This window comes from Vipera berus (assembly GCF_964194415.1).
Source record: "Vipera berus genome assembly, chromosome: 2".
Classification (NCBI taxonomy): domain Eukaryota; kingdom Metazoa; phylum Chordata; class Lepidosauria; order Squamata; family Viperidae; genus Vipera; species Vipera berus.
The window spans coordinates 121,783,223-121,796,999 of record NC_138203.1 but is presented as its reverse complement, the minus strand read 5'-3'; the positions used below and the strand labels follow the sequence as shown (position 1 = coordinate 121,796,999).

Below are 13,777 nucleotides of genomic sequence, written 5' to 3'. Positions count from 1 at the left end.
CACGACACGTAGGCAAAACAGTTACATTGGACATGTGTTAAAAAATTATTGAGATACTTAAAGCACACTAAAAACATGAAGTTATTGTTAGAACCGACACATACTGACTATGCAGAGTTATGTTGTTATGCAGATTCCGATTGGGCAAGTGATAAGAAATCATGTAAAAGTACTTCAGGTTATATGTTGTTTTAAAATGGATGTCCTGTTTACTGGCATGTGCGTAAACAGAATTTTGTTTCTTGTTCATCTACTGAAGCTGAATATGCTTGTGTTTCAGATGCATGTAATTCTCTAACGTGGTTTGATGCTTTAGTCACAGATATTTGGACACAGCCGATTCGACCGATCACTGTGATGGAAGACAACGAATCTGTGGTTTATATATCTGAGAATCGTTTTACAGGTTCTAGGTCTAGACACATTGACATCCGTTATAAAAATATAAGACAAGTAGTTAAACAAGGTTTTGTTAAATTACAGTATGTGCCTACACATGATCAGATTGCTGATATGCTGAACAAGCCACTTCCTGCAGCCCAGCACGAGTATCTGCGCAAGAAGATGTGTCTTATCTGAGTTTTGCTTTACTGACAAAAGAAGGGGATGTCACTGCGTTTTTCTGTTTTCTCAGTAAAGCAAGTTATGGTTTTGTACTTTGCAAGCAGTCTTGTTATCTTATCATTGTAACCATGGTGAGTGTCTCATGTTCAGCCAGTTTACTACTGTGTGTGCATGCCTAAAGAAAAAGTTACTTTCTTTTTTCTCTTCTTTGTGCTCTCTGGGAAGATAGACATGTAGCCAGGAGTCTTTTCTGTGTTTTTATAAGTTTCTTTGTAATTAAAAAGGTTAACAGTAGAAGATATGCTTCGGGTTTTCTTTGTTTATCATGCATCAAAAATGAACCACGATCCATCCCCTCTGATAAGAGTTTTTTACTCTTTTGACAAACACAGCCAAAGACCTCGCTAGGAGGCAGAGTCGGAGGCCTCTGAGCTGTCCTTGACATCTGTGCTCTCTGTAGCCTCACTGACCTCACTGACGTCCTTGCTGTCCCCACTGTCTTCAGCTCCAGGTCCAGTGCCCACAAGGGTCCCTGGGCATCTGTCATCCCGGCAACAGTCACCCACATGGTTAGTCTTGTGATCACCGCCCTTGTTCTCAATGGAGCCCAGCACAGAATGCTTTCCCTTCTCTTTCAATTCCACCTGCCTCCGCAGCTGTCAAGAAGAGATGCTTGTTTGAGTACAGTGTTCTATCCAAGCATGGCATTAGAGAGGTATGATTATACAGTTCGTAAGACACATGGAATCAGCAACAAAAAATACATCCATATTATTAATAACCTCATGTTGCCTCCAGGGGTAATCTTGTTATGGTATACTTCAGGATAAACAGAATGCCAAAATCTGAGAAGCAGCCATGGGGACTGCTTTCAATGTTATTTGTTCCTGTCTACAATTCTGCAGCCAGTCAGCATTTTCACAGAAACTCATGGTAAGGTTCTAAAAAAACTTGATGACGGATGCGCAGATGTGCTGGTCTAAGGTCAATCGTTTGGCCTTAGTTCCCCTAATAGCAAGAGGGGCAAAACAAAACAGGACATGGTTTTCTTTCCCCATTTTAACAAGAACAGAATAAAAAACTGAGATGAAACACTGTGCATGATTCTGCTTCTTTAATAGGATACTATAGATCACAAATGTTTATGCCACAATAGTTTTGTTAGCCTTTTAAGGTGCCACATGTCTCTTTGTCGTTTTAGATTCTAAGTCAAGACTAACTTTGCCTGGTATTACAAAAAGCAAAGCAAGATTGGTCACGGTTAGCACATGTCTGAGAAATCCCAAAGCTTTCTCAGTGTATACACCAAAGTTGAAAAAAAACCTATCCTGAATAAAATCCACTACTGGTAGTCCTCGACTTACAACTATTCATTTAGTGACCATTAGAAGTTACAACAGCACTGAGAGAAGTGACTTATAACCGTTTTCATATTTATGATGGCAGCATCATAAATATGTGATCAAAATTCAGATGCTTGACAACTGACCCATATTTATGACCGTTGAAGTTTCCTGGTCTGATGTGATTATCTTTTGCAATCTTCTGACAAGCAAAGACAAAGGGGAAACCAGATTCACTTAACTATGTTACTAGCTTAACAACTGTAACGATTCATTTAACTGTGGCAAGAAAAGTCATACAATGGGGCAAGACTCATTTAGCAACTGTTGTTTAACAACAGAAATTTTGGGCTCAACAGGGGTCATATGTCTACCTGTGCTATTATTAGCAAACAACCTGCATGAACGCTTCCCTTTAGTCAACAGAAATAAAAATCAACTCTAGGGAGCCCTTAACCATTTTTACAAACCAGTAAGGCATTTCCAAAATATATCAAATATAGCTCAAGGTGAAAGAAAAACAGCTAGATGCTACAGCTTCCATGCAAATGTCCCTTTCTAAATTGTTCAGCTCATTTTCAGATTATTGAGAATCTGACTATCAAGGAATAGCTTATTCAGAGGCATTTGGGCTGTCATCAAGGCAAATTTAGTTCAGCATTTATTCTGATTTTTAACAAATCTTTTGTTCCTGCCAGAAGGCAGGCTGGCTACCCATCCGTATCTGCACGAGTTGGTGATTCTGAATTGCGTGGTAGGGCCACTGTAACTAGCAACAGCAGTCTCAGAGTTTAGGATAACAAGGCCATGTTGTCCAGCATGTATCCATCAAGAGAATCTGTGCTCACCTCCTCTGCCATCTGTGTTAAATCACGCTTCATCGCATATGCATCCTCCCCATCAGCATAGTATTTAGGCTCTACTTCACTGATCCTATGGGAAAGAACAAACGTGTTTCCTCTTTAGAAAAAATAAAAGCAAGTTTCCATAATCTCTCCTCTCTGCTCAGTCAGAACAACAGAATACAGAGAAATATAAGCTGCAAAGCCCCAGGTTTATAGTCATGTACTCAAACACAATGTGCTCTTCTTACAAGCTCAGACTCCTTCCTATAATAGAAAATTCTGGGCTACACTACAGGGTTGTTTTAAGTATTACTGAGAGAAAGCATTTATGTGCTTGGAATATTCAAAAGGTGAATGACTAGACCAGTTGTGGCAAACGTACGGCATGTGTGCCAGAGGGCACTCAGAGCCCTCTCTGTGGGTATGCGCGCCTTGCTCTTTGGCTACGTTTTTGCAGGAAAAAAGCCATTTCTCAAGCCCCTTCCTAGCCAAAACAAACCTCCGGAGCAAGCACAGGATTGCTGTTAAGAAGAGTGAGGCGTGCTCGCTCCAGAGGCTTGTTTTGGCTAGGAAGGGGCTTGAGAAATGGCTTTTTCCTGTGAAAACTTAGCCAAAGAGCTTGCAGTCTCTGCCAGATCTCCATCGGGATAAAGTTTTTTCTCATCCTTGTTTTCGCAGGATTGCTCTCAATAAGTGAGACACGCTTTGGCTCCATATGCAGGGCAACAAAAGAAGTTTGTGGGACTAAAAAAAAAGATCAATCTGACCTTCCAACTTCTCACGAAAAAAAAGGAACTTGCAAAGTTGTAAGGTCTGGTTGAACTTTTTTTTTAACTGGTAGACCCACAGCTTCCTTTGTTGCCCTGCACACGGTAGTGGATAACAGAGCTGAAAAGGTTAGTGAAGGGAGGCTTTGGGAAAGCGAGGGTAGACAGGACTCTGGCCTCTGCTGCCTCACTCCGCCAGCATCAGGGCTCGGAGGCTTGTTTTCGCCAGGAAAAAAGCCATTTCCCAAGCCTCTTCCTGACGAAAATGGAGCTTTGCTCTTATTGAGAGCAATCCTGCAAAAACAAGGATGAGAAAGGACAGCACAGTTAATTCTGAAAATGAAATCCTTAAAGTGTGGAATTCTCTGCCAAATAAGTTTAAGTCAATGAAAGCACTCGGGATTGCTTTTCTTACTTTGTTTGGATCATCTTACGCTTGTGAGCAGCTGTTTTCAGCTTTAAATTATATCAAATCTGACACCAGAAACAGACTAACAGATGACCTGAGTGCTGCATGTGTTGCTCTCAAACTTACAAAGTATAACCCAAGGTTAGACAAATTATCAGCATGCATACAATAGCAAAAACCACATTAATTGTTCAAAAGCATGCCAAAGGCAAACTTTTACCTTTCAATAAAAAGTTGTTTATATCAGTGAAAGCTTTGTTATTGTGTTTTTCTTTTAAGACAAAAGATGTTAATGTATGAGGGGTTTTTTCCCTAAACTAAAACCTTTCTATTCCGGTTAAATTGCTGTGTTGGCACTTTGCGATAAATAAGTGGGCTTTGGGTTGCAGTTTGGGCACTCAGTCTCTAAAAGGTTTGCCAACACTGGATTAGACAGTAATACTCGTTGAGAAGATTTACAAATGTTCAGACAGCGTTTTCAGGCAGTGAGAAAAAAATGTTTGGCAGGTTTTAGGATGATGCTTATTTTAAAAGTTGTTCCTTGTTTGTGTTGTTTTCTCAGCACTAAAAAGCCCTGGTTTTTAGAAATCCAGGTATTTTAATCCATACAATTCCTGTTAGTACTACAAAACAAAGATGCATGTTCAGGTATACATAAAGAGATCAGGATATTGCCCAAATAAAACCTTCTCCTAAGCAAAGTCTTTGCATGGGATCAACCATGTTAAAAATATAAAATATCTGCTATTTTTAATATGTATTATATCTCCTGTAATTCCCATCCCATATAGTCCCACATACTCTCATTCCTATGAGAGCACAAGGAACTCACAAGTTTGCAAAGTAATTAGTCTGACAGACTCTTACCCCTTCAGAGCTACTCAGTGTCTTTTGCAATCCAGTTAAAAGATGAAAAGTCCCATTTCCAACAATGTTCTAACATCAAAGAACTCTTTCACCATGCCCCTCCCACTCTTGTGGTACTCACTGGAAATTGAGCGTGTTGGAATAGAGGTGTAGTGCAGCTCGATTACTGAAAAATGGAAGAGAAAAAAATACAAGTTATGTAAATCAAGAAAAATGACAAAATTGGACTGGTCCCAGTTTTTGGATTAAGATCATCATGAACCTGAAATCATCCACAAAAACTAAAGGTAGGGACATGCAAGACCCATAAAATGGGTCTTGTAAGTTATTTCTTTTTACTGCTATTATTAAAATTTGAAATTGCTGCTCTCAGATGAGACATTAGTGACAAATGCAGATGGTTTTAAAAGAGAACTAACATTTACACAGAACTGATCTATTAATAGCTACTAGTCATGAAGCTTACTATTCACTCAATTACAGGAAACATACCTTAAATGTAAGCTGCTTAGAAGCTAACTGGTGATCTCTTATCCCTGCTGTTCACCTTTATACACAGTGTGTAACCCAAAATGCTGGACTGAATGGGTCCTGGCATAATCCAGCAAAGTTTTGCTTATGTAATAGAGACAAAGTTTTCCATGTATCTATCCACCAACTCCCAATTCTTTTTCCTCTTTTATGGCCACATCTAAGGAGAACAGAGCCCTTTCAACCTATATCAATCTTTTGGTGGATATTACATTTATATCCAATTTAAGTATCAAGAGCCACAAATGCCAGTGTGGTCAAAGCATGCCAAGAACAAGCACTGAATCCAAATAATTCAAATTCTACTGAAAATAGTAATGGCACTGAGTTAAAAACAACATAGTGGTAAAAGACAGATGGTCTCCTGAAGACCATGGAAGAGAGAGTGCAGACAGACTATTGTGATGTTACTCACAGAGTTATGCCACAACCGTATCTGCATGTCAGTTTGTTCAGACATGTCTCTCCGCAAATACTGAATTTATGTAGGAAGCTCTTATCCAATTTGACAATGTCCAAATGAACAGAATGCACGGATTTTGTGCGAGTCACTCGTTCTAAAATCTTCAGATGTTGGGAGAGGTGATAAAAAATGGAAGCCCTACCTTTTTGAACACAATTGCAATTATATTGCTAAGCACATTGTGCTTTAGATTGTAAGCCGCCCTGAGTCTTCGGAGAAGGGCGGGATATAAATGGGATTAAAATAAAATAAATATGGTAAAAATGTGGGTTTGCCTTTTTTAAGAAGGGTACTACAAATAAATCTGACAGGCAACGGGAAAACTCACCTCTTGCGAACATGCAGTGAGACATACTTAGCATTGAAGTTCTCAATCATGGCTCGGGAAGCCTGGTCCATCAGCTTTTGAGCCAGCCCTAAGCGACGGTGGGAACGCTTGACTGCCTACCAAAAGAGGAACAGCAATGAAGATTATTGCTTATTTCATAAAAAAAAGAAAGAAAGCCGATAGAAGATTTTACAAACTGATCTAACTCAGTATAGGAACCTCATACCACTCGTGTCTAAGCTTATCCTTATTAGGGGGAGGCATTTGCCAGCACCATACTAAGGTACAAATATGGCTGCAGATCATAGTGATCTTACTTAACAAGCCTCCATTATCTATCAAGGAGGTCCATCGGGTACTAACTTGATTGTCAGCAATTAAACTTCTTTCTGTGCAATTGCACTCACAGAGAAAAAAAGAGCCTCAGTCCTTACTCAACAGTGAGTCAAGCCTCAGGGACCGGCTCTCAGGACCATTTCTGCAACTATTTCAGAATTTCTTTTGAACGATTCCACCTCCCAATTTGAGTTTGATCCCAGCAGAGGATATGCCTTCTCTTTAATCCGATGCTTTCGACTTAGTTCAAATACCTGATCCATCTCAAAGTTATAAGGGGGGGGGGGGGGAGAGAGAGAGGAAGACAAAGAAATATTACCAGAGACGTGATGTGTCCATGGGGGACATCATCGGGGTCTTCCTCCCTAAAAACAATAGTAAAAATTAGTTCAGCCACACACAAATCCCAGACATAACTATGGTTCTGGTAGTCTCTTTTATCTGTGAGACTGTAATTCCCCTCATTAGGATAGAAAGTGTAGCCCTATACAACTGCAGAGCTCCAATTTGGGAAGGCTGCTTAAGACTGTATATTAAATCAAAAATCAAATAACCGCCCGTATGGCTCCTGTGAGAGCCCAGCCCTCAGAACATAACAGCAGCAATATCAAAGACTCATTTATTTCAGCATTTTGTTTCCACTGTAGCCAAGACACAGTCAACAGGAATCTCTCAGGCAGGCTATGAGGCCACCAGCACCCTTCCATTTGTGGTCCCCAGCAACTGGTACTAATAGGTACCCTGTCTCCAATGCTAGGGGTCTTATACAGCCAGGATCGTTAATAAACCTTGAAAATCTTGTCCTCCATGAATCAAACCCCATGCCATATCTTGAAGGAGCAAGATTGTTTGAAATACCATCTTGTTCTCTTTTTCTACTCATCTGTTTCTTACAGCTCAAAGCACACATAGAGACTGCAAGCCAAGAAAAAGTCAAACACACACACACAGTTTATCAAAACACAGGTTCAGATGAAGTCAACAGCAATTCCTGGATGTCTGATACAAGAATGAATGCCACAAGTTTCTGGGAAAACATATAGGTAAAACAGAGTTGTGCCTAAAATACAAGCTGAGGTCTTACTCTGTACCTTTTTCTGCCTTACTCTGTACCTTTTTCAGACTTTCACATCACAAGAGCAATTATGGGATTTCAGCTATCTCATTTAAAAGGGAATCTTAGGATTTCTTTAAGAACTAAGAGCAGATTCTTTGATTCTTTCATCTTTTAAATTATACCAAAGTTATTCTTAATTATACCTTATGGCAGTTTGTCAAATGAGGAAATAGTTCCCTGTAGCTTCTTCTTGTCTTTTGTCAATATATTATAATAATAGAAGCTCTAGCATGTCGATCCAAATCTTTATGCTTAAAGTTATTTAGTGTATTCATTCTGACATAACAAAACAAAAATTATGCTTCTGCCAGTTGCATTGCGTGAAAGCTATAATACTAGAAATTGCTCTATTGGCCCTTGAAGTGCTAAATCAACTCAGGCTGAAGAGTGTCGTCTCCCAGCAGGATAGCCAATAATGGGAGATGCCTTGAGCTGTAACACTGGAAGTCCCCCAATTCCTTATCCTTTAGTTAGCTAATGGGAAGCAAGTTTACAATTAAATGAATGCATTTCTTATCATTTCATTTCATTTTTCATTTTCATTTATTATATTTGTATACCGCCCTTCTCCCGAAGGACTCAGGGCGGTGAACAGGGCACATAAAAAATACAGAATACAAAAATTAAAAAAGAATTAAATAAGAGCCCGAGCTAAAAACAGTAGAATAATATAAAAAGAGCAGATTCTTTGATTCTTTCATCTTTTAAATTATACCAAAGTTATTCTTAATTATACCTTATGGCAGTTTGTCAAATGAGGAAATAGTTCCCTGTAGCTTCTTCTTGTCTTTTGTCAATATATTATAATAATAGAAGCTCTAGCATGTCGATCCAAATCTTTATGCTTAAAGTTATTTAGTGTATTCATTCTGACATAACAAAACAAAAATTATGCTTCTGCCAGTTGCATTGCGTGAAAGCTATAATACTAGAAATTGCTCTATTGGCCCTTGAAGTGCTAAATCAACTCAGGCTGAAGAGTGTCGTCTCCCAGCAGGATAGCCAATAATGGGAGATGCCTTGAGCTGTAACACTGGAAGTCCCCCAATTCCTTATCCTTTAGTTAGCTAATGGGAAGCAAGTTTACAATTAAATGAATGCATTTCTTATCATTTCATTTCATTTTTCATTTTCATTTATTATATTTGTATACCGCCCTTCTCCCGAAGGACTCAGGGCGGTGAACAGGGCACATAAAAAATACAGAATACAAAAATTAAAAAAGAATTAAATAAGAGCCCGAGCTAAAAACAGTAGAATAATATAAAAATCCCCAATAAAAACCCCAGCACATCCCCCATCAGGCCAGGCTGGCTTGCTCAAATAGGTAGGTCTTCAGACAGCGTTGGAAGGAGCGAAGGTCAGGTGCCATCCGGAGCTCAACCGGCAGCTGATTCCATAAAGCCGGGGCGCCCACAGAGAAGGCCCTCCCCCTGGGGGCCACCAGCCGACATTCTCTGATCGGTGGCACCCTGAGGAGGCCCTCTCTGTGGGAACGCACAGGGCGAAGGGAAGTTGACGCCGGCAGCAGGTGATCCCCGAGGTACTCCGGACCCATGCCATGTAGGGCCTTGAAAACCATTATCATTATCTTGAGAAATCAACATTTAACTGCTCTTTGCTTCTCCTCTGCCATCCCTTGCTTTCATTAACTTCTTTCTATGTTATTTTCAGCAGCACAACTCCTTCAGAAAAAGGTCTATCCTGACCACTTTGCATACTGGTAGTCCTCAACTTACAACTGGTCAGTTAGCGACCATTCGAAGTTACAACAGACCTCTCCAGGATGATTTATAACCTGGATTTGAAGTTCCAAAAGCCATGGGGGGCAACCCAGTCACATGACTGCATTCTGGGCACTTGGCAACTGGCCCGCATTAATGGCGGTTTGCAGCATCTCACGATCACATGACCATGATTTACAACAATTTTTGCTGGAATCCATATATTTCCAGTTTCCAACAAAAAATGCCCACCATAAACAATGAATTCACCCGACGACCACAATATCTTCATTACAAACACCGCATTCACTTAATGACCACCATCACCAAAAAAAAAAACCCTTGCAAAATCAGGTATGGTCACATGGTGACCCATTTAACACCTGGCATAATTTACAACCGCAATACTGAGCTTAGCTACAGTTGTATGTCGAGGATTACCTGTACCTAAGCAAACAACCAAGCCCAAATAATACAAGAACCTAATACAAAAAAAAGAAACGAATATTTTAAAATATAGAAGAAGAAAAAATATCCTCAAAAAAGGAGATAGTAAGAGAAAAGAAACTTTCCCCTTTATTCCTAGGAAGCACACTCAACACTAACTTATGAGTGCCTCCTAGAATACAATCAAATATATCTTCATTCCATACCTCACTCCATTTATCTATAAATTCTTCTCTAAATCTTCAGCTCTCCTTATTAAGCAACAAAGATCTAGTAAAACTGTAATGAGTGTCCTAGAAGACCTGGCGATTGTTAAAAAAAAACAAATGTAACTGTTTTGTGAGCCTCCTGTAATCTGCCCTTGCAATCCTGCAATATTTCATTCATTCTCAAAATCCCTTCCATCTTCAAGCTCATGACTAGTCATCAGTAAGAAGAAAATGAGGTTATGCAACTTTAGAATTTGAATACACACACACAAAAATACACAATGTAGGATATAGCTCGAAACCTTTCACTGCTACAGCATAAAAGATTGCAAACGTGTTTATTTATAGTACACACACATTAAACTCATCCAATCAGGGCACACATACTCACATTTTAGCTAGCACATAGCCCACAATCTTGCCATTCTCATCTTCAGCAATGTAGGAGAGCTGGAAAGAGCAACCAGGATATTAGACACACAAGGCCTTGGAAAAGAATCCAGAAGCCAAAGGAAGTCATCCATATTACTGCTTTTTCATAGAGAAGTCAAACTAGCCAGCTTAACATTTGACTTTTTTGGATTACTAGTAATATACTTGCTAAATAATCATAATCTAAATATTCTACACATATATATTATTACTTTTGTAGTCTTTCATAAAATTAGTTCACTTGAAATTCCTTCCTGTCAACTATTCCCATATCACTAAGGGTACACCTAGCTAAATAAAAGAATAATTTCCAAGGTTAAAATGTAAAATACTTGTGTTTATGGTCAAAGAGCCAAGAGGAATTTGGAGGATTCAATAAAGTATTGTCATCAATAAAATATGTTACACAGCTTACTGAAAACAATGGCCACCTGAAAGTTGGAGCAGACATGGCAGATGGAAGCTAAGGGAGGACACATATATACTTAGAAAGCCTGGATCAAACTAGTTTTTTTGAAGAGGCATCACTTGCTACAGGTAGTCCTCAACCTATGACCACAATTGAGCTCAAAATTTCTGTTGCTAAGTAAAACAGCTGTTAAGTGAATTTTGCCATTTTACAACCTTTCTTGCCAGTTGTTAAGTGAATCTGGCTTCCTCACTGACTCTGCTTGGCGGAAGATTGCAAGTGATCACATGACCCCAAGCTACTGCAACAATCATAAATTTGAGTTGCAGTTGAGTGGGAATTTTGATCACATGACCATGGGAATGCTGCAATGGTTGTAAGTGTGAAAAACAGTCATAAGTCACTTTTTTCAGTGCCACTGTAACTTTGGCCACTAAACAAACTGTTGTAAATGTCAAGGCCTACCTGTATTGTATCAGTTCCCAATGCCAACTGAAAAAAGGACAGGACAAAGGAAAATATTGTGTAGAAGAAACTTGCACCGGGCCCCTTTGAGATGAGGCTCAACCTGTAGCTTTCACATTCTTCACAAATGTTGTTACAGAATAGGAATATAGATGTAAAAGGAATCACCTGTGGCCAGGAGAGTCCATGATAAAAATAGTATTTCATCTGATAATTCTCTGGCAAGCAAAGGAGATTGCAATGTTGCATGTTCATCAGGTCCTCGGGCTGATAGTGAAAAAAGGAATAAACACTGAGAGAGAAAAAAAGAGGCAGCACTTCATTCCCACAAGAGGAGCCTGCTCCTGCTCAAATAAATGACTGGAATTTCTGCAATCAAAGGCAATATAGCACAGGGCCAAAAAGTGGGCCGTTCAGTAAGCTGTGTCTATTTCCGGCCTTGTTTTTCTAAACCTACCACAGTGCTGACTTTAGGAACAGAAACTTGCTCATTGATTACAATCATCTTTTTGGATCAAACCGATTGCAATAATGGCCGTCTCCAGCTATGAACTGTTAACAGTAAAAAAAAAAAGAGATATTTACTTGGTATATACCAAATACTGCCTATTTTATCCAGCATTTAACTTTGGTCAGGAGATATCCAGGTGCCAGATAAGACATATAAGTTGCAAGGAAGTCCTAAGCAATCAAAGATATACTGCTCCTCACAAGGAAGGTTCCACTCCGATCCTTGCAGCTATCAACTCCTGCGAGGATCACCCTGGATCGAAAAGCGCAGCTGTGGGGCAGCAGAACCTGGGTAGGCCTACCTAACAGAAGAACCAACTTTTAAATCAGGGGTCTTCAAACTTGGCCCTTTTATGACTTGTGGACTTCAACTCCCAGAATTCCTCAGCCAGGCATGCTGGCTGAGGAATTCTGGGAGTTGAAGTCCACAAGTCATAAAAGGGTCAAGTTTGAAGACCCCTGTTTTAAATGTTCAGTTAATATCCCGCAACAATCTGGAACTGATTGACTGAAGCCCTTCGGCAAGAAATGCCCGGCGATAATTAGGGGGGAAAAAAAGAGCTTTCCACTCTTTCAGCTTAATTAAGTAGGGCGGTAGAAGGATTGAACAATGGCCTCCTCTACGTAGCCTTTACCTCAAAGCAAAGGGCTGACGCCTTTTCCCGCTCTCGCCCCAGCGCGCCTCCTGAACCCATCCCGCCTCCCCCACCCTCCCTTCTGCCAGTCCCAGACTCGAACCCGCGCATTCCGGATATTCATAGCGACAGCAGCGACCCTTCCTCGGCTCACGCGCTAGCTACGATCATCAAGGTACGTTGCCCCGGGAAAAAGACGTGAGCAGGTGGGAGGGGGGGGAAAGAACGTGCTCGTCTCCGCTACACAGCCAATACCGGGACAGAGAAGAAAAGGTCACTAGCCAATCCCGACAAAAATTCTGAGGATTGTACCACCCTCTTCTCCAATTAAGAAAACCCAGCCTAAGGAAGGCATCCTCAGTATCCAATCGGAGCTTGTCTAGAACTGGTCATGCTGACCAATGCGTACGCGGCTTACTCTTCTCCCCCCCCCGCTTCCCCGTTTCGTGGAGTCTTTTTTTTAAATTCATCTATGGTTGTATTCAGTTGGTTCCTTTCCCCGTGTCCAGGTTAAGAAAGTCTTGCATTGTCCCCGCCCCTTTGGACTCATGGAAATAAATGAATGGGGGGGGGACAAATTAATTCCTCCCAGAGGTGCTTTAATTATCAGTTAAACCAGGGGTAGGCAACCTCGGCTCTTTTATGACTCATGGACTTCAACTCCCAGAATTCCTGAGCCAGCTTGGCTGGCTCAGGAATTCTGGGAGTTGAAGTCCATGAGTCATAAAAGAGCCGAGGTTGCCTACCCCTGAGTTAAACCAATCCTTCCCAAGCAGAAATTGAATGATATATAAGGAAACTTTAGCAGGGAAAAAGTGAGGCTATGGATTTGTGAGTGATTAAATTTAAGAAATGAATTTAGAGACTCGCTCAATAGACCAAAGAAAAGGGCGTAATCTCAGCAAATTACAAATGTAGAACATTACGGCTTTTGTTTTTACAACACACTTGAAATGATGACAAGAAGCAGACGTATCCTTTCTCGGTCCAAGCTGTCTCACAGGATTGTGGGGGAAAAGAGATGAAGGCAATTATGCACCAGGTTGTGCTCTTGAATGAAAACAGGATAGAAATGAAATAACTTCATAATTGGTATTCTCTAAAGATCACAATTTTGAGCCTCAGATCCATTTGCAAAAAAAGGATATAATTAATGAGTCTCTAGTTCAGCCTCTCTTGAGTCTGGCATCTTGTCAATATATTTCCTCGAGCTGCATTGGGTGCTGGCTTGCTTCAAGGTTTTGAAGGGTTCTGGAACAAAGGGAAATTGTTTAGTATGTAACTGTTGCTTTCTTGCTTTTTGAAATCGGCTTTTGCACCAGGGAAATTTCATGCAAGCGTGGGAAACATGTACATGGATGCAAACCATGTACATG

At 40.3% G+C, this 13,777-nt stretch overlaps 1 protein-coding gene across 4 annotated transcripts; it reads right to left on the bottom strand.

Annotated features, from left to right (window-relative positions):
• Window positions 1-376: 376 nt before the first annotated feature.
• Window positions 377-12,668, bottom strand: NAA10 (N-alpha-acetyltransferase 10, NatA catalytic subunit). 4 transcript variants are annotated; one of them, XM_081318473.1, is made up of 9 exons: window positions 12,505-12,668; window positions 11,425-11,523; window positions 11,257-11,283; window positions 10,342-10,400; window positions 6,773-6,818; window positions 6,118-6,233; window positions 4,917-4,961; window positions 2,756-2,840; window positions 377-1,220 (listed from the first exon to the last, which is right to left on the bottom strand). In XM_081318473.1, exons 1-9 carry the CDS (start codon window positions 12,523-12,525, stop codon window positions 969-971), a joined length of 750 nt encoding a protein of 249 aa, XP_081174599.1. In that variant the 5' UTR covers window positions 12,526-12,668; the 3' UTR covers window positions 377-968. The 4 variants fall into 4 exon arrangements, with proteins under 4 accessions (XP_081174599.1, XP_081174597.1, XP_081174600.1 ...); XM_081318471.1 differs by lacking the exon at window positions 12,505-12,668 and adding an exon at window positions 11,714-12,137; XM_081318474.1 differs by lacking the exon at window positions 11,257-11,283 and having other exon boundaries at window positions 12,505-12,667.
• Between the last annotated feature and the right edge of the window lie 1,109 nt (window positions 12,669-13,777).